Source organism: Gorilla gorilla, chromosome 9, assembly GCF_029281585.2.
Source record: "Gorilla gorilla gorilla isolate KB3781 chromosome 9, NHGRI_mGorGor1-v2.1_pri, whole genome shotgun sequence".
Lineage (NCBI taxonomy): Eukaryota > Metazoa > Chordata > Mammalia > Primates > Hominidae > Gorilla > Gorilla gorilla.
The window spans coordinates 51,541,456-51,566,497 of NC_073233.2; the positions used below are offsets into that span (position 1 = coordinate 51,541,456).

Below are 25,042 nucleotides of genomic sequence, written 5' to 3' on the forward strand. Positions count from 1 at the left end.
CGACAGAGCGAGACTCAATCTAAAAAAACAGAAATTTCACCACCATGTGCACTTCTGATGTCTGTTATACTTTTAAATATTAATAAAATGAATGATAATATTTATAGGGTACTTACGATAGGTCAGGCATTATGCTGTGTTAAACAGCCCTATGAGATAGGTTCTGATATCAGTCCCACAGGACAGATGGGGAAACCAGGTAGGCGTGGTTAATGCATTTTCTCAAGGTTACACAGTTTGTGAGTGGCTGTGCTGGTGTCAATTGATTAACAAAATACATGGTGACATAAGGTTTCTATGAATTCAATAACACTTTTAAATACATTTATCTTTTGTGTTCATCACAAAAGTATTCATTTGCAAATCTGTCGTATACATGTAAGTTTAAGGCATATATTTATGTTCTCTATAGGCATGCTTGCTGAGAATATAAATTCAATAACTCCCTATAATAATTCCAAGCCCTTGCCCACCTCTCACATGGTATACTGTTAAGGACTATGAGTTGGACCTTTTATTTTACAGGAAAGAGAAACTGAGGGCAAGGCAGGAACTTTATCAGGGTCACCTAAAAAATTGACAGCACAGCCAGAACTGAGACCCAGGGCTTGGGATTCCCAGCCCAAGTCAAGGTCAGCATGTGGCTTGGGCCAGCACCCTAACCTCATGTCCTTTTGGTATCAATGGGAACAACAGAGATGCTGTGGTAGGTACCAGAGTAAACCTTCTAGATTCTCATGGTGCCAGCCTCTAGGGAAACCAAGTGGGCACAGATCCCCAGTCCCCTGGCTACACTGGCTCCTGGGCATTCCAGGATCCTGGCACCCTGCCAAGGGTGAAAACAGAGCTGCAGACTCCTGGGCTGCATTCTGCCCCCTTCTTTTGGGTTTGCAGCTCACTGCTGGGTTTGCAACAAGCCTAATCTCTGCATGTGCAGACTTAGAGGAGCCAGCTGAGAGGGAGCATTGCCAGCAGCTTGGAATCCTCCATGAAGCCTGCCGACCCCCCTTCCCCCAAGCCTTTTGCTGGGCAGGTAGGACTAGAGCATTCTTCAGAAAAGGCAACAGGGGCTTTACCTGGGCCAGGCCTTAGAGTGTCTGCTGAGATGGACTCAGTGAAGGACACCAGCGCATGTTCTCCCTCTCTCTCTCCCCAGTGGAAGTTCATTTGGTCCTGCCACATCCCGTCTTCTCCCTCCCTGTCCCTATGGCCTTTATCACAAGCACAGAAAGCCTGTCTATTTCAAAGTAGAGATGTCTATGGGCCACTTGACAGTTGGAATGCACATTAGTCCTTTGAGGCTTGATCCTGGTTCTCCGGGCAGCCAGCTCCAAGAGTAGAAAGAAATTATATGTGCATATAGTCAATAAATAGGTGTCAGATAATAAGGACTCGGTAACTCATTATGTTTCCCTTTATGCTTTGGCTGCCAGGAGGCTCAGAATTGAATGAAGAACTCAATCACTAACCCTTTTACAATAGATTCCCGGCATAACCAATACCCCTCTTTCTCCATGAGGCCTCTAACACTATCTCTGGTTGTTTCTTAACTGTCCTGTTTAGTATGTGTTTGTTTTCTAAAACATTGCAAATCTTTTGTGTGGTGAAGGTGGGATGTGAGAGATAGGACATAAATGCAAATGGCCCACAGATGTCTCTACTTTGAGATACAAAGTAATGCTTTGCCCACAGGGGGTGGTTTGCTGGGAATGATTTAAGACAGGAAAATGTTTATATGCCTCGGTCCTTCTCTTTCAATCTCCCTTCCCCTCCCCATCTTCTCTTTTCTCCCTTCTCTCCTCCTTCTCTCCCTGTCTTACCCTCCGTCCTTTATTCTCTTACTATTGCCTATCCTCCCTCCAAACCCCTCCCGCATCCCTCTGTGCCCTCCTCATTTATTCCTAATGGGGACCACCTCCACCTGGCAAGTATCAGTATTTCCATTTTGCAAAAGAAGACACTGAGGCCCTAGAAAGTGTAAGTGACGTGCCATGGCCACACTGATTATCCTCCCCAACTGATCGTCAGAATCAGGCTCTGAGTCTCATGAGTCTAATTCCATCCTACCCCCTAGTGCTCCATCCTACCCCCCAGTGCACCTCTGCACCCTTCAGTGCCCACCCTGCCAGCATCTCTCACTACCTGCTCTGCCTGGCGGAGATCACTGGAAGAGAGCTCCATAGGGAATCAAACCCCCACCCTGTTTTTCCTGCTGACGTCTCTTTCAGAGTTGAGATTCCCAATGGGACCAGTGGGACATATCAGAGGGACCAGTGAGATATGAAGGGGAACATTTGGTGAATATTTACTGAGAATATGCTGTGTGCTGGGCAAAGTGGAGAGTCAGCCAAGCAAGGTTCTCAGGGTGCAAAACTGAAAGAGGTTCTCACTCTCAGGTGCCAGTCCTGCAAGCGTATGACCCTCAGAGTGAAAGCCTCCTAGTGCCTGGCTTGTCTTTCCCTAGTCTTGGCCCTGATGCCAGGCACTGTTACAGGGGCTGGCAGTTCAATGGTGGCCTGCACCCTGCCCTCGGGGAGCTTACAGTCTATTAAGGGAAACAGATATTAATCAAGTAATCCTGCTAACAAAAGACGGTTATACATGTCACACTGCCATGAAGTGTGACATGGGGCTAGGAGAGGGTGTTTTTGGTGGCAGTTGGAGGGGGGCAGTGAGGTCTGAAGTCTGGATAGGAGTTCCCCAGGTGTTCTGCAGGCTAGGACACAGCAAGTTCACAGGCCCCATGGCAGGATGGAGAATGGCATACAGGTGGGGCTTGTGGAGGGCAGAGGGGCCAGAGCAAGGGAGCCCCATGCAAAGCAGTCCTCAGCAGTCCGTTCCAATAAAGCGTCAGAGTTTCCAAATGACTGACTTAAAAAAAATAAATCCCAGCCAATGGAGAGAATTCGAAGCCACCCCTTGATGATGTCACTAGCACTCATCTTCCTGATCAGCATTCTTTAGTGGGATGTGCAGAGACTGGCCCCTCCACACTCATCTGTGTCCACTGAATACAGCTATGTCTGTGATAGAATCTATTATTAGCCACATTTTCTAGATGAAGAAATGAGAACACAGAGAAGTTAGATAACCTGCTGTATTAGTCATCTCAGGCTGCCATGACAAAATACCGTAGATGGGGGTGCTTAAACAACAGCCATTTATTTCTCACGGTTTTAGAGCCTAGGAAGTCCAAGATCAGAATGCCAGCCTATTGGTTCCTGGTGGTGGCACTCCGCCTTGTGGATGGCTGCCTTCTGGATGTGTCCTCATGGTGGAGAGGGCCCTGGTGTGTCTTCCTCTCCTTATAAGGGCACCTAACCCTTATGACCTCAATTAATCTTGATCAGCTCCTCACAGCCCCATCTGCAAATACAGATACTCTGGGGCTGAGGGCTTCAACATATGAAGGGGAGTGGGGTCCATAACACCTGCCCAGGATCACACTGCCCATCAGTGGGATTTGAACTCAGGCACTGCCTGTCCAGTGCCCAGGCACCTAACCACTGAGGCTCCGCCCCAGGATGTATGGTGGGGGGTACTGCCCATCCCAGTGAGAGTTCCTCAGGGCAGCAGGTGTTCAGGGATCCTTCACAAATCCACAGGGCCTTGCTCCTACCTGGCAGCTGGACTTCTGAGCTGGGACCTGAACCCACTTAAGGGTGATCCCAGCGATTGTTCGGTAGAGGACTGGACTGAGGATACTGCATGGTGAAGCCAACTTGAAACACTTGAATCTGGGGGTTCAGCCAGTTTCCAATTTACTAAGCAGCCATCGGGCGTGGTCTGCATGACCTTGGGCAAGTCGCTTGACATCTTCCAGGCCCCAATTCCTGCGCCCTCACAGGAGGCAGGGGGCCATCCCACAGGCTTTGAGGTCGGTCGAGCACCCAGCGGGGAGTCCCTGGCATAACGCAGCCAGGAGGCAGTAGAGTGGCAGGCGCCCCGGGCGGTGCAGGTGCGGCCGCGGCTGAGCGAGCGGGTGTCCGGTGTCCGCACGGGTGGCAGCGCAGGCCCTGTCGTCGCCGCCACACCAAGGCAGCTCGGAGGCTGGGGATACCCGCCTGGCCTCCGCGGCGCTGTCACCCAGCCCTGGCGCCCCCCGGGCCGAGTGCGCGTCGGGCCCCGTGGGAGGCCCTGGAATGCGTCCACCGCCCGACCCGGAGCGACCCCCCGCTGCGCCCTCTCCCGCCGCCCCGCCCGGGCGCCCGCTTCCTCCGGCTCCCTGCGCGCCCCCCTCCCGGCCGCCAGCCAACTGCGTGCCCCCAGGGCCGGCAAGAAGCCACATGCCCCCGCAAGGAATGCCGGGCCTGGCGGGCGGGGGGCGGGCGCTGGGCAGGGCCGGGCGGGCCGGGCCGGGCAGGGAGCTCCCCGCCGGGAAGGCTGGCGAGAGGGGGAGAGCCCGCCCGCGCCCGCCCCGGCCGCAGCGCACACCGGCCCGAGACGGGGCGGCCACGGGGCAGGGGGCGGCGCGCCCGGCCTGGGCAGCCCTCCCCTTCCCCACTGCGCGCCCCCGGCCCTGCTGGCTCGGAGGAGGGGGCAGGCCGTCACGTTTCCCCGCACCCCTCCCAGTCGCCGCCGCCGGCTTTGGGGCCCCGGTGGGGAGCAGGGGGCTGATTAGCCGAGGAGCAGGGGTGTGGCCAGCGGGGCCCCGGGTAGTGAGTCACACACGCCGCTCGCCCAGTCCCGGGGCCCAGCGCGGTCCCAGCCCCAGCTGCGTGCCACCCTGGCCCCGAAGAGTGTCCCCGGGTTTGGCATGAGGACCCCGGGGTGCCGAGGGAGGGGCTGAAGCCCGGCGCGGTGGTGGAGGGCGGTAAGCGGCGGGCTGGGGAGTGTCCCCTTGAGAGAGTGGGGTGGGGCTGGAGCCCTGGCTGGCCCTCGCCAGCGCCCCCAGGCCCTGCCCGTACCTGCTCTGAGCTGGCAAAGGGGCCTGGCTGCGCTCCCGGCAGTCCCAGGGTGAGGGGCTGCCCTGCCAGGCGCTGAGGGCCCATTCAGTCCGCCCACTACCCCTTGGCCCAAGTTGGGCTTCAGTTGTGAACCCTCCCTTCTCCCCTTTGCAGTTTTGCGCCCAGGCTCATGTGGGATCCTCCTGCCCTTTGCCCTTTGGTCTAGGGGTCCAGGCTATGCTTCCCAGCGCGGCCTCCTGGCCTGAGCTGCTCTAGGCTCCTGACCCCATGGGGCTGGTGGCTCCAGTCGTCCCCAGGACCAGCCCGGGATAGAAATGGCATTTCCTCTTGGCCGGGCTACAGCTGTTTTTGTTGTCTGTGTTCTCAAGTGCTTCCTCTGGGGATGGCAGGGAGGGTAACCAGACTCCGCGAGACCCCCACTTGCCCTCTCCGCCACTCACTCCTCTTCCCCTGTTTCTTTGATCCTCTTCCTGTGCTGGTCCCACCTCCTGCGTCCCAGGACAGAATGACCGAGAACATGAAGGAGTGCTTGGCCCAGACCAATGCAGCCGTGGGGGATATGGTGACGGTGGTGAAGACGGAGGTCTGCTCACCACTCCGAGACCAGGAGTATGGCCAGCCCTGGTGAGGCCCCTGTGTGGGAACTGGAGAGGGAGAAGTGGGAGTGGGAGGTGCCTGGGTTCGGTTGGTTGGGAACCCTGGGAAACGTTCTCACTCCTTGCCCACCTTCCCTTACCCTGCTCCCGGCAGCTCCTGGGCGCAGGCTCTAGAAAAATCCAAGCAGTGGCCTAGGGAGGTCTGTGCTCGCATCTCAAGCCTCCAGTTTTTCCACCACCTCCTGCACTGAACAGCAGGCTGGCTGGGACTCCTCTGCCCACCCCACATCTTCTCAGTCTCCTGGCCAGGTCCCCAACTTTTGTCCCCACTGGGCTCTCACTCTCTGATGACTTCTTTGCTTTCTTTGCGGGCCTCTGCCCTGGCCAGCTCTAGGAGACCGGACTCCTCGGCCATGGAAGTTGACCCCAAGAAACTGAAGGGGAAGCGCGACCTCATCGTGCCCAAAAGCTTCCAGCAAGTGGACTTCTGGTGTAAGTGGAGCTTGGGGCTCTGGGCTGCTCCTCCCTTCACCCCCATCGCCCCATTCCTGGCTAGGGAATTCACAACAATGCTACTAAGATAGGTCCTCACCTGCAATATACCAGGCCCAGGTCCAGGCCTTGGTTCGTCATCATCATTAGCCATCCAAATGGCTATTGTTGGCCCCATTTTCCAGATAGCACACTGAGTCTTGGTGAGGGTTAAGTATCCCGCGCCTCGAGTCCTCTGGCCCAAAGGGGTACAGTTGCACTTGGACTCCAAAGCCAGGCTCTTTCTTCCAGTTTTTTAAAACTTGAGACAAAGGGAGCCGCTGGCCTCCTTGACGTAGGCAGGCCTGTTCTTGGAGCCCCCAGGGAGAGTATGGGTTATTGCTACTGATGACCCTGGGGCCTGCAGCTGGCTGTCCACGAGTGGGCCTCCTGTCAGCCCCTCTACCTCCCCCATGGGGGTCTTACCTCCCTGCAACAACTGAGGCCCTCCCTTCTCTTTCCATCCCTCCAGTCTGTGAGTCCTGCCAGGAGTACTTCGTGGATGAATGCCCAAACCATGGCCCCCCGGTGTTTGTGTCTGACACACCGGTGCCCGTGGGCATCCCAGACCGGGCGGCGCTCACCATCCCACAGGGCATAGAGGTGGTCAAGGACACTAGTGGAGAGAGTGACGTGCGATGTGTAAACGAGGTCATCCCCAAGGGCCACATCTTCGGCCCCTATGAGGGGCAGATCTCCACCCAGGACAAATCAGCTGGCTTCTTCTCCTGGCTGGTGAGTGTGCCCTGGGCTATTCATGGGAGAGGTTGCCAAGGAACATGGAAGGAAACCACCAGGGGGAGCCATACTGGCCCAGCTTGGCCCCAGAACTTTTCTACCATCACTTCTGGACCTGTCGATGATGGATCTTGCTGTCCCCTGGCCCCAGCTGAGTGGCTGCAATGCTTGGTGTCCAAGGGCAATGCTGAGAGCACCCACCTGGCAGTAGTCAGCAGATCAGGAAATCACCAAGCAGAACTCAGGGCAATTTCCCGATGAATCCTCATGTGTGTGTCTGGTGGACCATTGGGCAGTATTGAACCAACCGATCTTCTAGAGTGGGTGACTCGGAGCTGGCCTTTGGGGATGCAGAGCATGACTTCCCACTTCCAAACCAGTAATATCAGGCTCTGGGCTAGGTGCTGGGGGTAAACCCTTCAACAAGACAGACATGGTTCCTGCCCTCAGGGAGCAGACGATCTGGTAGGAAGACAGGCATTGAACAAGCAGGTACACATGTGATATCAGTTGCAACACAGGGTACTATCAATAGATGGGTTGCAAAGATGAGGAAGAGGGGTTTTCAAGGGTATGAGGAGGAAGGGTTACCAAAGCAACTTTAAGGAATCAAGCTTGAGCTACTAGACAGAGATAGGGGAGTGTGGGGTAATAGAGAAAAGCATTCTAGAGGGTAAGAAGATCCTTATTCACTACAAAAACACTTCTTGAGTATTTCCTTTGTGCCAGGCACTAGGCTGGCCCTGGAAATACAGTGGTGGGCCAGATAAGGCAATCAGATAAATCCTGCCTTCATGGAGTTCTCTGTGGGAAAGATAGAATTAATCAAAGACTAAGACAAATCCATGTCAAATAATAACTCTGAGGGTGATGGAGAAACAGTGAGACTGGGAAAAAGTGAACAACCAGGGGAGGTAATATGGGTAGATGTCAGAGAAGGCTTCCTGCTAGTTGAGCTGTGATTGAAGGAGGTGAATGCCTACCAGGTGAAGATTGGAGAGGTGCATCCAGATGCCTTGGACAGCAAGAGCAAAGGCCCTGTGGCAGGAGAGCATGGTACATCTGAGCTACTGGATGAAGGTCAGTGTGCCTGGAGTGCAGCACACACAGGGGCCTGGAGATGATGGAGGCTTGATTTTGTAGGGCCCAGTGGACCAAATTAGGACTTCTGTCCTTTTAATAATGTAGGAGTTGGGGGAGTGACTTGGTCACATTTATGTTTTGAAAAGATGACTTTGGCTACAGCCTGGAGAACTGATTGAGCTCAGGGGTGCTGGTCAAGAATGGGTACCCACACCCCTTTCCCCAGGTAGAGCGTGTGGGAGTTCTGTAGTCGGCAATGGTGGAAGACTGGGCTGGGGTTGGGGCAAAGACTTGGAGCCAAATGAACTGCTTTGTGAACTGTATCAGAGAGGAGAGCTCTGACTTAGACATAGACTAACTGGCCTAAGGAAGGGAGCAGGAGGTATCAAGGACATCTGCAGTCTCCCAACAGGTCGTTAATGGTGTCTTTCTCTGAGAAATGGAGGAGGCTGGAAGGGGACTGGGTTGAGGGACAAATCATGATTTGGGTTTGGGACTTGTTGAGTTTGGAGTAACAACAAGATATCCAAGTGGTGATGTCAAGTAGGCAGTTGGATATATGGGTCTGAAGCTTGGAGAGGAGGCTTGGAGATGTTGCTTAGTGAGTCACCTGTGCATGGGTGGTCAGTGGGGGAGTGGGTGTGGAGCGCAGAACCTAGGGAGAATGTGCTGAGTGAAAGGTGGAAAGGCCTGTGAGCAAGCTTTGAGGGACTTTAGCAGTTCATGGTCTAGAAGGGGAGCTTGATCCTGCAAAGGAGACAGAGAAGGTTTGCAGCCAGAGAGGTAGGAGGGAAACCAGGAGAGTGGGTGACCTGGAAGTCAGGGGAGAAGAGAGGTTCTCCGGGCCACAATGGCTGTCAGTGCCAAGTGCTGCTGAGAAACCAACCAGAAAGACTGAAAAGTGTCCCGTGGATTTACTACCAGGGAAGCCATGGGTGACTTTAGCAAGAGCTATTGTAGAAAGCAGTGGGTCTGAACCTGAGGCAATTTTGCAGCCCAGCCTCCTGTCCCCAGACATTGGGCAATGTCTGGAGACCTTTTGGTTGTCACAGCTCAGCATAGGGGTAAGCTGCTGGCATCTAGCAGCTGGAGACCAGGATTACTGTAAACATTTTACAATGGACAGAATAGTCCCTCATAACCAAGAGTTATCTGCAGAAACCCTGCTGGAGAGTGATGGGGGTAGAACCTGATTAGCATGGAGGTGACCAGGCATAGTCATTTCCTAGAAGTTTGGTTACAGATGAGATCAGAAGTGGAGGAGAAAGATAAGAGTGAGGTGGGAGGGTGTGTGGTCAAGAGAGTTTGTTCATTAGAAAGACTTTAGCATCCTCAAAAAGCCAAGGGAGGGGTTCTGCTGAAGTGCTTGAGTGTAGAGTAGAGATAAGGCATGATTCCTAACCTTTTACATCACCTCAGAGGGTTCACTTGGAGACACTGGACAAAAAAGGGGGTGGATCAGCATCATTTCTGTCCCTACAGGGTTAGCCCAGAGGATTAGAGCAGACAGAGATAGTTAGGTATAGTAGGCCACATAATGTCCCCCCAAAAATGTCCCTGTCCTAATCCCTAGAACTTGTAAATATACTGTCTTCATGGCAGAAGGGATTTTTTGCACGTGATTAAGTTAAGGATCTTGAGATGGGAGCGATGATCTTGGATTATCTGGGTGGGCCCAGTGTAATCACAGGCATCTTAATAAGAGGGAGGTGGGAGGCTCAGAGTCAGAGAGAAAGGGATTGGAGGATGCTGCTCTGCTGGCCTTCGAGATAGAGTAAGGAGCCGGGAGTCAAGGGATGCAGGCAGCTTCTGGAAGCCAGAAAAGTCAAAGAAACACATTAACTCCCAGAGCTTCCCGAAAGAATGTGGCCCTGCCAACACCTTGATTGTAGAACTTCTGACCTCTAGAACTATAAGGTAATACATGTGTGTTGTTTTAAGCCACTGTGGTTTTGGCAGTTTATTGGCAATTTATTACAGGAGCAACAGGGAACTCATATAGGAGGCTTTTGTGTTTGTTGGGGGACATCTACTAAAATATGCAGGGAGGTGGAGTGAGGTGGCCTGAAATCGAGGAGATCAGAGAAGGTGAGTTCTGCTTGGGATGAGTAGAGTTCCTGGTGCCCATGAGATGCTCAGGGGAGCTGTCCAGAGCACTCTGGTGTGTGTGGCTCTGCAGTAGAGAGATGCTGGGATGACAGGGAAAACTAAGTATATAAATTAATGCAGCTGAAGCCCGGAGAAGGGAGGGCATTTCCTACAGAAAAGGTGCTTGGGGAGGAGAGAAGAGGCATTTCCTTTGGAATATGAGTTTAAGGAATCCTTGGAGGGAGAGGAGTTGAGGAGGCATGGAGCGGTAGGAGGAGACAGTAGGAAGTCTCCTTGGCCCCCTTGGCAGGAGCAGTCTCATAGGCGGAAGCCAGATTGCCGTGGATTAAGGTGTCAGTGGGAGGTGAGGAGAGGGAACTAGCAAGGGTGCATGGCTTGTTTTAAAAGTCTGGTTGCCCACTGAGCAATTGTTATATGCCAGGTGCATACTGGACACCTCTGGCATCTCATACTCTTCCTCGAAACAGTCCATAGGGTGGGGGTTGCTGCCCCTCTTGTTCTGATGAGGAAACACAGGACTCCCATAGCTGGTCCACAGTAGACCTTGGGTTCCTTCAAAGATAGTGTCCCTCCACCATGTGAGGACTTCCCTTATTGGGAGACATTGCTAATGGGGTGGAGCAGTTAATAGCTACCCTGAGCCAGTTTTGGTTATGTGTCCAGGTTCAACCCAACCTCACATACACAGAGCAACTCCGGAGCACTAGGTCCTGAGCAGGGAGCTCTAGGGATAACAGGGATGCGTGAGGTTTGCTCTCTGTTCTTATGGAGCCTGTGGTTCAGTTATGAGGAGCAGGGGCCATGGTGGATAGGAGGGGAGGAAGCTTATTCCCAACCAAGTAATACAGAGGCAGAGTATTGCTTGGTGACCGCAGTGCTGCAGAGGGCTGTAGCAGTAGGGAGAGGGGGATTGGTTTCAACAGGGCAGATTGGAGATGGATCTTGTCTTGAAGGATGGATAGACGTTCAACAGAGGAAGCCTATGGCTTCACAGCCTATTGGAAAATTGCAGGAGAAAAAATCTAGGACTGTGCTCAAGGAATGGCTATTAGGATCCCTTTCTGCAGCTGCTAGAGTCTGTACCTTGGGACAGCCCAGCCATGGAAAGTTGAGAATCTTTAAAGCAGATGAACTTTCCCAGGTTGGCTGCCTGGCACAGGTCTACAGTGAGAGGAAAGGAGGAATAGAAGGCCCTGGTGTTTGCAACCTGGTTCTAGCCTAGCTCCACCAGTCACGAGTAGGCGTGGCCTCAGTTCAGGCGGTGGGACTGGTGGCCTGGAGGTTATTCCCTCTGAGGTTTCTTCCTAGGGCCTTAGCTGCAGCCAGCAGCCAGCAGATAGGCACAGGGAGGCAGTGGTTAGAGGCTGCAAGGCCATGTGGGGGCTTTGACCTTTGGGAAGCCAAGAGGTGAGAGACATTGAAGGCCTAGAGCCACCAGATGCTTAAAGTGGCTCAAGAAAAGTTCGTGTGTGTGTGTGTGTATGTGTGTGTGTGTTGGGCATGGGTTTTTGGCCTCCACTGGGGAAAAGCAGGCGTGAGGAATGGCTCTGCCTGCTCTGCTGATGGGTAGGCCAAATGGTGGGAGAGTATGGGGAAGGTGGGGTGAACAGTGGTGCTGATTTTTGGACCAAGATCTGGAAGCCCCATATCCTAAATAAACTGCCCTCATTTGTCAAGTCCTGTCCCAAAGCCATACTGGATATCATCTTCTTTGGACCTTCTGCCTGCCTGCAAAAGCTCTGGCCCCCATTCAGCACAACACGTTTCCCTCCGCACTCCCTCAGTATGTGCACTCTACTCTGTAGAAATGATGGTGGTGGTCATGACAAGCATAGCTGTTAATGTTTATTGAGCACTTACTATGTGTCTGGGTCTGTGCTCAGTGCTTTATAGCATAATCTCATCTGATCCTAACAACGCTCCTGTGACATAGGTATTATTCCATCCATTGCACAGCTGAGAAAACTGAGGCCTGGAGAGGATGAGTCATTCTGCACAAAGCTAAACAGCTGGTGAGTCACTGAGCTGGGGTTCAAACCTGTGCAGTCTGACTCCAGAACCTACCCTCTCATTCCGCCTCTTGGCCCTCTAGCCTCCCTTACTTAGCACACCTCTTCTTACCTCCTTGCCTGGGTAGACTCTATTCTACTCACTCTTCCTGCCCAGCACAAGTTCCCTCTTTGTCTTAGCTTAACCTGGAGGAAAGCTGGCCTGACTTTGGGCAGAGTGGTACAAGGCATGGGCCTGGGTCATAATGGACCGAATGGCCATTTCCACTCCACAACTCTCCTTCGTGGCCTGGCTGACTTGGCAGGAGTTGGACACTCACCTCTGCCTGTCTAGGAAAGACATGCCCCTTCCTCTGCTTTTTCATCCTATTGGAAATTATAAATGCTGTAATTCATTGCCAAGATCACCCAGGCTACCCTCAGACACTGCAGGCCAGGAACCATGCTGCTGGCATGATGCATTTGGGGGTGCTGTGCAGCCATGTGGTTTGGTAAAGAGGCAGAAGACAGAGGAAGCCAACATGGGATTTTTTGTTTGTTTGTTTTGTTTGTTTGAGATGGAGTTTTGCTCTCCTTGCCCAGGCTGGAGTGCAGTGGTACGATCTCAGCTCACCGCAACCTCTGCCTCCTGGGTTCAAGCAATTCTCCTGCCTCAGCCTCCCTAGTAGCTGGGATTACAGGCATGCGCCACCACATCCAGCTAATTTTGTATTTTTTTTTTTTTTTTTTTTTGAGACGGAGTCTCGCTCTGTCGCCCAGGCTGGAGTGCAGTGGTGCAATCTCGGCTCACTGCAAGCTCCGCCTCCCGGGTTCACGCCATTCTCCTGCCTCAGCCTCCCGAGTAGCTGGGACTACAGGCGCCCGCCACTGCGCCCGGCTAATTTTTTGTGTTTTTAGTAGAGATGGGGTTTCACCGTGGTCTCGATCTCCTGACCTCGTGATCCGCCCACCTCGGCCTCCCAAAGTGCTGGGATTACAGGCAATTTTGTATTTTTAGTAGAGACGGGGTTTCTCCATGTTGGCCAGGCTGGTCTTGAACTCCCGACCTCAAGTGATCCGCCCACCTCAGCCTCCCAAAGTGCTGGGATTACAGGCTTGAGCCACCACACCCAGCCGCCAGCACAGGGTTTCTGTGTAAGTTTTTCGTTCAGACCTTGACTTGTTCCAGAAGGGATTTAGGGTTGCCTAGCAGTATACATAAAATATACCACAATAGCATATTAAAACTGGGGGAGAGAGAAGAAAGGAAAACAAGGGTGGAGACCCTAAGTGAAGCCAGGAATGAAGCTAAAAATGCATACTATAATGACCTCTATCTGCACTTTTAGCTATACAGGCTCCAAATCTGGCAGCCACTGGGAGAGTAGCTGGTACATTCTGTCCATAATGTGAAAAGGACCAGGGAGCTCCTGAGGAGGTCCGCCCTTCTGGGCGCTGATACTGGATAGCCCAGGGGCCCTTATAAAGAGGACACTGTGTGATAGAATTGTCCACTCCGTGCGAGGCAGCCTCCCCACCTGCCAGACTGCTACCGTTCTGGGGAGAAGCAGATATGAAGTGGTGTTTTAGTGTTTCCCATTTCAGCTTTTATAGTAAATTGACGATTTCTTTTAAAACTTGAAAGTGGACGTGCCAGAGCTCATGGCACATCCTCCAGAATAGCCTCTGAGAGATCCTGAGTGCTTAGCTAGATGAAATAAGCAGACAGTTGCAGTGCCATGACATGTGGTGGGGACAGGCAGGTGTTACCAAGTTCGGGGATGCTCAGAGAAGTGAGGAGTAACAGGTTTGTTCGAGAAGAAAGAAAAGGGGCATTTGAGACAGGGTAGTCGTGCAGTGTGTGAGCATGCATGAGCAGGTGCTTTTCATGCTTGCTTGTTAATTTCTACTCTTTATTTTGAAAGTTGCAAACTCGGTTGAAAAGTTGCAAGAATAGTGTAATGAATACCCTCACACCTGTCTGTAGATTCATCTATTGCTAACACTTTATACCCATTGCTTTATCTCTCTTTCTACACTTACACCACCTACACACACGTGCGCGCGCGCACACACACACACACACACACATTTTTTTTCTTGAGACAGAGTCTCACTCTATCACCCAGGCTGGAGTGCAGTGCCATGATCTCAGCTCACTGCAACCTCCACCTCACAGGTTCAAGCAATTTTACCGCCCCAGCCTCCCAAGTAGCTGGGACTACAGGTGCACACCACCACGCCTGGTTAATTTTTTTGTATTTTAGTAGAGATGGGGTTTTACTGTGTTACCCAGGCTGATCGCCAACTCCTGAGCTCAGGCAATCTGCCCGCCCTGGCTTCCCAAAGTGCTGGGATTACAGGCATGAGCCACCACGCCCGGCCACACATTCTTTTTTTTTTTTCTGAACTGTTTGAGATATAGTTACAGAGACATCGTGACACTTTACCTCGAAACACTTCAGCCGAATTCCTAAGAGCAAGGTGTTCTTCTATACCAGGGTGAGCAAACTTTTTTTTTTTTAAAGGCTACCTGGTAAATACTTTAGGCTTTATGGACTGTGCAGCCTCTGTCATAACTACTCCACTCTGCCATTGCACTGCAAAAGCAGTCATAGATGATACATGAATGAATGAGTGTTGCTATGTTTCAATAAAACTTTATATGAACACTGAAATTTGAATTGCATATTATTTCAAATGAAATTTGAAAGTCATAGAAATAAAATTACATAAAAATAATTTTTTAGTCATTAAAAAAATGCAACGTGATTCTTAGCTTGCAGGCTGTATAAAAACAGACAGTGGGGACTGGATTTGACCTACAGCCATAGTTGGCTGACCCCTGAGCTATTTAACCACCATATAATGATTACGCCCGGGAAATTTGACATGGATACAATACTGTCTCAGCTATAGTTCATATTCAGATTTCCCCAATTGCCATTAGTAACATCCTTTGTGGTTTTTTCCCCATCCAGGACCCGTGCAGGTATCACACATTGCATTTAGTTGTCACATCTCATTAGTCTCCTTTATTCTAGAAAAGTCTCCCCTGTATTGTTTTTTCTCTTCGTGATATTGATACTTTTGAAAAGTTCAGGCTAGTTGTTTGCATAATGTTCCACAGTTTAGATTTGTCTGATTGTTTCTTCATGGTGGATTCCGATTACAGCTTTTTGGCACAAGCAATGTTAGGTCTTCCTCATGGTGTGCCATCAGGAGGCACCTGGTGGCAGTTTGTCTTGTCTTTTACTCAATGGTTTTAACAACTATTGATGATTCTTGTCTGTTCAATTATTATTCATGGTTAAAATGATTTTTCCATTTTTTCTCTTCTACCTTTATTATTTGACATTCTTCTGTTTAAAAAAAATAGTGCTCAACCTTCACCCCCACTCAATCCTCATTTAAAGCTATTTTTAGTATTCGTATGAACATGAATTCTTTTTTTATTCAATGTGTTGGAATCCATGTCTGTCATTATTCATTTTGATGTTTAAATTGCCCTAGATTTGGCCAGTGGGAACGCTTTCAAACTGGCTCCTTGTTCTTTCGACACATTCCCATCATTGTCTTAGCACTTTTTCCTTACTTTCTGGCACAAAAAGATATTCCCACTGTCTCTCGTAGGAGCTGTGATTCCTTTCAGTGGGAAATGGTGTTTAGGAGCCAAAATCTCTGAATGGTAGGTGTGCAGTTGCTACTGGGGTGTCCTTGCTTCTAAGCCGAACTAGGTTTTATTATTATTATTATTACTATTATTATTATTTTATTTTACTTTGAGTTCTGGGATACATGTGCAGAACCTGCAGGTTTATTACATAGGTATACACGTGCCATGGTGGTTTGCTGTACCTAACAACCCGTCATCTAGGTTTTAAGCCTCCCATGCATTAGGTATTTGTCCTAATGCTCTCCCTCCCCTCACCTCCCACCCCCGCAACAGGCCCCCGTGTGTGACGTTCCCCTCCCTGTGTCCATGTGTTCTCATTAGCCAAACTAGGTTTTGAGGGAGGGATGGATGAGTTGATGCAAATGCCCTACCATGTCAGAAACTGAGGGGACGCAGCATAGCAGTGGTCATGGAATTTACAAAGGCCCTGGGGCACACACGTAACAGTCAAGTGGGGATGGTATTAATATTAGGGTATAACAGAGGTACCAAGTGTGCTTAGAAGGAAAAGTGGAAGATGAGACTAGAGTGAAAGTCACTTTTCTTGTGTTCTCAGATGCAATGGATCATAAAACACTATTGATTCAATATCAGCTTTTCCAGGAGTAAAAATGAATACCTCAATCCAAAGATTCTGAATATCAGAAGCATTAAATGGGCTCAGCTTGTGTAGCTGTTTTATAAGTGCTGGTAGTTTAGTTATTGAATCACAAACCAAACCAAAGATTTCCCCGGGAAAATGTAGTATGCTCATGAACCAGTTCTGGCTGGAGCCAAGTCTGTACATCTATTGTATCAGAGCAAAAGTAGAACATGAAAAATTATTCTGAACCTGTATAATATTTCCAGTACAGACCAGCTCCTAACCTGACCTCCTCTATTTCTTGGCTTTCCAGTCCATTCTACTGTAGTTGTGTTTCTCACACCTGAACAGTGTTAAGTTCAGGTGATTTTTAATGTTCCTGGAGTCTTCATGTCACATTAATTTTATTTTCATGTTACTTAAAAAGGTATAAACATATAGCTTGGTAAACACTAAGTGTCTTGTGCTTATAACTTTTAAACAACTGTAAAGCCAAAACAAGTTTACACATATAAAATTAACTACAGAAACCTCAACATAATACACATTAACAAAGTCATTCTAATGGGGTAGTTGATGATGTGTCACTGAATCAAAATTGCTATTTATAAGGCGAATATCGTAGTGACTACTGAGACACAGCAAGAGTCTTTGGAGTTTGGAATGCCTGTACTTTTGTGTGCAGTGTGATATCTTTACTTTCCTACTATTTGTCTCTATTTGAAACACTGGGAAATCTTTTATTTATGTATGTATTTATTTATTTATTTAGAAATGGGAACTTACTCTATTGCCCAGGCTGAGTGCAATGGCAAGATCATAGCTCACTATAACCTCAAACTCCTGGACTTAAGCCATCCTCCTGCCTCAGCCTCCAGAGTAGCTGCGATCACAGGAGTGTGCCATCACACCCATCTATCTTTGTTATTGCAACTGCCATGATGTGTCTTGGCCTTTGCTTTGCCGGAGTGCAACATTTACGTATTAAGTTTATATCTGTTCTTTTTTTGTTGGCTCATAGCAAGTAGTCATAATTGGGGTTGTATGGTCAACTGTTGGGGTAAAACAAGCTACCTCAAAACCCAGTGGCATAGAACAAGGGTCAGCAAGTGTTCTCTGTAAAGGGCTAGATAGTGAATATTTTAGGTTTTGCAGACTATACAGCATCTGTCTCAATGACTCAATTCTGCCATCATGGTGCAAAAGCAGCCATCAGTGTGCCATGTTCCAATAAAAGTTTATTTATATATACTGAAGTTTGAATTCCATATAATTTTCACATCATGAAATATTGTTTTTCTCTTGATTTATTTTCAACAATTTAAAAATCATTCTTAGCCTGGTGGGCCATGCAGAAACAGGTGGTGGGCTGGAATTAGCCCACAAGCCATAGTTTGCTGAGCCCTGACATAGAATGACAATCATTTACTCTTGCTCACATATCTGCTGGTCAGCTGCCGTTCCTCATTTCTACTTGTGTATCTGCTGGTTGGCTGCAGTTTGGCTGACATAGCTGGGCTTGCTGGGCTGCCCGGCCTCCAGCTGCTGGGGGTTCTTGGCTTCTCTCTCTGGAGCCAGGTCTGCTCCAGACACTTGGAGCATGTCTGTTCTGGGCCCCAGCTGAAGGAGCAAGGGCTCCCTGGGGAAGCTTTTCTACATTTTGAGACTTTGCTCATATCATGTTTGCTAATATCTCATTGGCTACATCAATTTCACAGTTGAACGTAAGGTCAAGGAGCAAAGAAGTGCAGGCTGCCTGTTAAACAGTCTAGTTCAGAATCCTGTGGCAAAAGGTAGTACGGATGGCTGAAGAGCTGGGGCCAGGGTTTCAATCTGACACGGATGCCACCTCAGCCATAAATGCAGTACTCTTGCGGGTGCAGAAATCTCATGAGGATTCCCGCATATTGATTTTTTTAAATGAAAACATGGAATTAAAAATTCTTAGAGAAAACATTCAGATCCTGAGAATATATCCAAAGACCCTAGTTTGAGAGACACTAATTTTTAGTAAACTTCCTGGCTTTGCCGCAGAGGATTTGGGGTTTCTTGGTGTTTGAAAATTCCCCAAGGAGAGCTCTTGTTGAACTAGGCTCTCTGAACCTAATTCAGCACTCCAAACCCCAGTGGGTCCTCCAAAGATGCTAGTTAGGGTTGATGAACAACAATAACAACAATAATAGTAGCAACAATAATAGCTGCTGTTCACTGAGTACTAAATGATTTGTATATCTCACAGCAGTACTGTGGGATAGTTATTATCTTCTTTTTAAAGATTGGGAAACTGGGGCTTAAAAGGCCACGTTACTTATTTAAGGTTATACAGGTCATTTATGGGGCCAGGACTTTTAACTAGATCTCCAGTTCATCATCTCCAGGCCTCAGATGTGAATATCTAGAATGCCTTCCTGGCATCCCATTGCTGGTCTTCCCACTCGCATGGAAACCTGTTTCTTTAGGGGTCACTGTTCAAGCATAGGATATGTAGGACGTAAGATCGTTCCCTTCTCCTTGTTTGATTGGTAACAATGAACCTTTGGCAGATTTTATTTTTTAACAGCTTTATTGAGATGTAATTCACATACTATATAATTCACCCATTTAAAATGTATGATTCAATGATTTTGACTATATTCACAGGTATGTGCAACCATCATCACAGTCGGTTTCATCAAATCCTGTATCCTCTGGCTGTCGTTCCCCTCTTCCAATCCCCTTAACCCACATCTTCAACCCCTCACCCCCACCCATCCCTAGGCAACCACTAATCTACTTTCTGACCCTATGGATTTTTCTATTCTGGCCTTTCATATAAATGAGATTATGTAGTATGTGGTCTTTGTGACAAGCTTCTTTCACTTCACTTCATGTTTTCAAGGTTCATCTGTGTGGCAGCATGTATCATTCCCTTTTTCTTTCTTTCTTTTTTTTTTTTGTTTTATCTGAGACAGCATCTCTCTCTGTCACCCAGGCTGGAATGCAGTAGCTCGATCTTGGCTCACTGCAGCCTCTGTCTCCTGGGTTCAAGTGATCCTCCTGCCTCAGCCTCCCAAGTAGCTGGGATTACAGGTGTACACCACTATGCCCAGCTCTTTTTTTTTTTTTTTTTTTTTTTTTTTTTTTTGTACTTTAGTAGAGATGAGGTTTTGCATGTTGGCCAGGCTGATCTTGAACTCCTAGCCTCAAGTGATCCACCCACCTTGGCCTCCCAAAGTGCTGGGGTTACAGGCATAAGACACCACACCTGGCCGTATCATTCCCTTTTATGGCCTAAAAATGTTCCATATATTGTTGATCTCTTCATCCATTGATGGACAGTCTCTGCCTTTTGGCTATTATGAATAATGCTGCTGTAAACATTTGTGTACGAGTTTCCATGCGGACACGTGTTTTTATTTCTTTCGGGCATAATACCTAGGAGTGGAATGGTAACTCAAGGTTTCATCATTTGAAGATCTGCCAGGCTGTTTTCCAAAGCAGCTGATCAATTTTGCTTTCCCACCAGTTGTATATGAGGGCTCTGATTTCTCCACATTCTTGTCAACCCTTGTTTTTCTCTGACTTTTTTATTCTAGCCATCCTAGTGGATGTGAAGTGATACCTCATTGTGAAGCATGAGGGTTTTGCTCTGCTTTTTTTCTATCTCTTGTTCATTTCAGTGGTTATTTGGGGAGAGCTACCCAGGATGGATGCGCGGGTTGTGTACTTAACAGCTCCATGGGGTGCTTTTCATGTCAGCCCTGTTAACTACGTTCTTCTGCCAGGTTAACTTGGAAGACTCTTCCAATCTGCAGCATGATAATTAAAGTGTATTTCTATCTGATTTCTCTCTGGCTCATTCCAGTTTACATTTTTTGCCCCCTAGATAGGCAGCAAACTCCTGATCCAGATACTCCTGGATCTCTCTCTTACCCTTGCCCAAGACCATTCATAAAAAGGCATAACTAAGAGATGGGATTGAGGCCAGTCTGCTTGACAGCTGCTTCTCTAGTTCTTCCCCAAGGGTCCAAACTAGTACTCAGAATGCTATTGCCTTTCACCAGGAACCTGCCTCCTTACCAAGGAGAGCAAGGCTGTGTGTGGTCAGAGTAGCGGGTGGTTGGTCCTGAGGCTGGTCCATAGTCCTGGCACCTTTTACAGGCAGAAAAGAAGGACTTGTGAAGGGAAGAGCTGTCTGAGTTGGTTATAGGCTCTGTTCCTGGATTCCGATCCTGGCTCTACCACCTGCGAGAAATGTGTCTTTGGGCTGCTCACCTATTCTCTCGGAGCTCCAGTGGTTTTATCCATAAAATGAGGATGCACAGTCTAATGGAACACACCCCTATGAGTTGTAAATACTAATGCTTGTTGCATGCCTAGTACTTAGCATGTGATGAGCAGATCACAGCCAGCTTTAGTATCCACAGTTATCATCAGATGGGTTTCAGGAATGGTTGAGGGTGGGAGGTGAAATCAAAGTATATAAAACCTGGATGTGGAATTTAGGATTGTTTGTCAACATGCCTCATTAACCAGGTCTCCAGAGTCTTTTTAAGCATTAAAAAGAAGGAAATTCTGCCATTTGCAACAACATGGGTAAACCTGGAGTACGTTATGCTAAGTGAAGTAAGCCAGACACGGGACAAATACTATCTGATACCAGTTATAGGAGGAATCTGAAATAGTCAAATTCATAGAGACAGAGAGTAGAATGGTGGTTTCCAGTGGCTGGGAAAGAGGGAAATAGGGAGATATTAGTCCAAGGGTATAAAGTTTCAGTTATGCAAGATGAGTAAGTCCCAGAGATCTACTGTACAGCATAGAGCCTATAGTTTACTGTATTGCATGCTTAAAAATTTGCTAAAAGGGTAGATCTTATGTTAAGTATTATCACAATAATAATAATAATAATAAGAGCAGGAGGAATCTTTTGGAGGTAATGGATATGTTTATATCATAGTTTGTGGCGACGGTTTGACAGGTGTACACTTATTTCCAAACTCATCAAGTTAGATATGTTAAATACATACAGCTTTTTGTATGCCAGTCATACCTCAAAAAGCGGTCTAAACCAAAAAGAAATTTGAAAAAAGGATGAGTTCTTGTCCTTTGTAGGGACATGGATGAAGCTGGAAACCATCATTCTGAGCAAACTATCGCAAGGACAGAAAACCAGACACCGCATGTTCTCACTCATAGGTGGGAATTGAACAATGAGAACACTTGGACACGGGGTGGGGAACATCACACACCAGGGCCTGTCGTGGGGTGCGGGGAAGGGGGAGGGATAGCATTAGGAGATATACCTAATGTAAATGACGAGTTAACGGGTGCAGCATACCAACATGGCACATGTATACATATGTAACAAACCTGCATGTTGTATACATGTACCCTAGAACTTAAAGTATAATAATAATAATAAAAGGAAGTTTTGGATTAATAAAAGGAAGTTCTCATTTCCTTATCAGTTAAATTAGGGCGGATGGGTTAAATCATGGTTCTTTTTTTTTTTTTGAGACGGAGTCTTGCTTTGTCGCCCAGGCTGGAGTGCAGTGGCGCGATCTCGGCTCACTGCAAGCTCCACCTCCCGGGTTCACGCCATTCTCCTGCCTCAGCCTCCCGAGTAGCTGGGACTACAGGCGCCCACTACCACGCCCGGCTAATTTTTTGTATTTTTAGTAGAGACGGGGTTTCACCGTGTTAGCCAGGATGGTCTCGATCTCCTGACCTCGTGATCCGCCCGCCTCGGCCTCCCAAAGTGCTGGGATTACAGGCGTGAGCCACCGCGCCCGGCCAAATCATGGTTCTTGAGCTTTTTTGAATCACCTAGGAAGTTATACTCACGTGCCAATGTTCACAAAATGTTGCACACATTTTAAGGGATGCCCCCTTTCCCAGACACCAGGTTAGAAACCTAGAGCCTGGATAATCTCAGATGCCCTCATCTAGCTTAAGTATTCTTCACTCCATGTCTGTGGCCATAGCAGAGGCCAGAGTTCAAGTTCAAGTTCAGGTTATCTCTATCTCTCAGGTCTTCAGTTGGCTGGGCTGGGGAGTAGCTAGAGAAAAGAAGTGATGCCATCTGCCTCCTGGGGCTTGGGAGAGGAGCATTTGAGGTATGCCAAAGCGCTTCATCAACTGTGAATGGCTTCACCAGTCATTCTTGTAACTACTTTGCTCTATGAAGAAATGCAGGATTGAATTATGAATGCTTTATGGATTCAATGAATTCCTGGAAAGTTGCAGACAAATCAGGTTTTTGAAAATCCATCTCTGCAGCATCTGGTCATGACACCATTTAGAGGAGCCCAACAGTGAATCTTCGACTGGGGCAGACAGACATTCTGTTGCAAAGCAGAGCATTCTTCCCTATTAAAATGCCAACCTGCAGATAGCAGATTTGCTCAGAGGCAAAGCTGGAAGTTCAGAGAGGGGCCCAGAAGAGTCCTGGTTGATTCTGGGTTTCAGGAATGGTTGAGGGTGGTTAATGGAGTCATTAGGAAAATCTTGGGGCTAACATCCATTGCTCTACAAAGGGGTTAAAGCATGGACTGTACTGTCAGAGACCCAAGTTTAAACTCCAGCTTCCCATGTGGAAAATTCCTTTGTGGCCTCAAGCAGGTTACCAACAGCCCTCAACCTCAGTTTTCCAATCTGTAAAAGGAGGATAATCATAATAGCTGTGAGAATTAATAGTGTGTCAAAGCACTTGACATAGTGAAGGTACTCCATAAGTGGTAGCTGCTAATGAGGCTTTATTTTTATTGTCTTTATTAATTATTACCGTGGTCTAAAATAGCATGTGGATCCACCTGGACCATGCTTCGCTCAGGGGGCCAAACTCCATGCTTTTATGTTATTTTTATGAGCATCTCTCAATCTTCATTTTAGACAGAACTTTGAGGTCATTTAGGACAGATTTCCACTGAGTGAGAAAGTCCTTTTTTCAGCCTCCCTACTAGCAAATCATCCCCTGGTTGAACACTCCCATTAACAGGAAGCTCACCACCTCACAGGGTTCTTGTCCTATCTTAGGACTCTTCTGCATGTTAGACCATCACTTTTTGTGCTGAGTTCAGGCCTGTATCCCTCTAGATACATGCGCATTCTAACCATCCTGTCCCCACGACATGGTCGTCCTTCCCACATCTGATGATGATGGCTCTGCTTTCTCAGGCCTCTTCTTCTCCAGGCTAAGGGAGCCTCTCACCATGCAGGTTCCCCAGGTTATCAGCCTGGTTCCGGGTTATCAAAGGCCTTGTATCACAATGCTCAGAGCTTCTGGGCTGGTCCAAAGTGCTGAGTTCAGAGGGACCAAGGAGTTGACCTTGAGGGATAAGGCAAGGGAAGTCACTGGGAGACCAGTCTTCTGGGGGGGCTGGTCCTGAGCATCTGGCCCTGCTGTCATTCCTGGACCCATGTCAGTCCCAGAATAGGAAGCCCACAGCCTGCTCTCTACTCAGGATGGTCTGGGCTCATCAGTGGCATGTAACGTGGTCCACAGGCCCTGCGAGATCCTGCCTGCCCTGCACCCTCTGCCTAGGGCACCATCTCTCTCTTCTCTAAGATCTCAGCTTAGACTCCATGTCCCCAGAAAAGGTCCTCAATAGATTCCCAGGTCCAGGGCTGCAGCTCAGAGATCCCATAATCCCACATAATTCTCCACCATGGGACTGGCCATGCCATATCACAGTGGCCTCTCTTCTGTGTCCCGCTAGGCTGTGAGCTTTCTAAGAGCAAAGACACTCTCTGCCTGGGTCAACATTTTATCCCCAGAGCCTGTCACTGTGGCCTCTCCCTCCATGACGTTTGTTGGTTGAATGAATGAATGAGTGAATAAATGCTTGATACGAGACAATCCCAATTGGTGGGAAAGATAAGCCAAAAACACCTGTCAGAAAAGCTCTAGACCTGAACCCAGCAGAGAGTGGTCTCAGGCGGTTCCTATGTCCTTCACAGCCCTCACCCAGTCCTCTCTGTCCAGATGAAACTGCCAAGACTGATTACAACTCAGTGTTGAACCACAGGCCTCCCACCACCCCAAATTAGTAATTAATATTTGAACTCTTAATAATCCCGATTATGATCACAGTGCTAACAGTGACTGTTCACTGAGTGTCTTCCACTTCCATTATGACAGCAGTGCTACAAGGTTGGTTTTTATCCAATTTTATAGATGAGGAAACTGAGGCATGGTCAGCAAAGATCTGCCCAAGGCCACTCAGCTTGTATGCAGTGAAGCTGAAATTCTAGCCAATTCCTCTGGCTCCATGGCTCTTACTACCCTCCATGTGCTCCTACGACTGGCTGTAGGAACTAGAGATGCTTCTCTTTTCCCCCAGCAGACAGGGGAGCAATCAGAAATGATAATGTAGGGGGAGTAGTGTTATGATAAAATCCAGGGTTCTCTGAGATTCCAGGGGAGGGTCCCTGCAGACTGGAGCATCACTTGGGGAAACTGCCATGGAAGGGGAAGCTTGAGTTGCATGTTTTCTCTTTTTAGTTTTCTGAGATTTTTAAAACACAAAGGCAGTACAGTCTTATAGACAAATTAAGCAGAAGCATCCCTGCTTCCCTCTTTCCTCCCCTCCAGAGTAATGAGAGTTGAGATTTTGATGTGTATCTCCTAGACTATCTATGCTCATGTAAACATGCATAGTGGTGTGCTGGTAGATGTTTACAACTGATGGTGATGGTGATGGTGATGGTGAGGCAATGTGCCAATTTCCATGGTGTAAATGCTCCCCCCATGGCTGATTTCAAGCTACTAGCATGAAATCACTGAATGTGCAGTTGGGAAGAAATATGCAGTCGCAACTATTGTATGGTATTTCTACTCTGCAGCTACA

General features: G+C 48.5%; 1 protein-coding gene across 9 annotated transcripts in view; it reads left to right on the plus strand.

Moving 5' to 3' along the window:
- PRDM11 (PR/SET domain 11) overlaps nt 1-25,042 on the plus strand; it is an 88,530-nt gene that overhangs the window by 29,559 nt on the left and 33,929 nt on the right. For 2 of the 9 annotated variants that reach the window (XM_019037500.4, XM_055354734.2), the window contains exons 1-4: nt 4,293-4,813; nt 5,407-5,531; nt 5,892-5,995; nt 6,507-6,769. In XM_019037500.4, coding sequence (XP_018893045.2) covers nt 5,413-5,531; nt 5,892-5,995; nt 6,507-6,769 — 486 coding nt within the window. In that variant the 5' untranslated portion in view covers nt 4,293-4,813; nt 5,407-5,412. The other 7 variants (XM_055354732.2, XM_004050987.4, XM_019037501.4 and 4 more) reach the window with 6 other exon arrangements.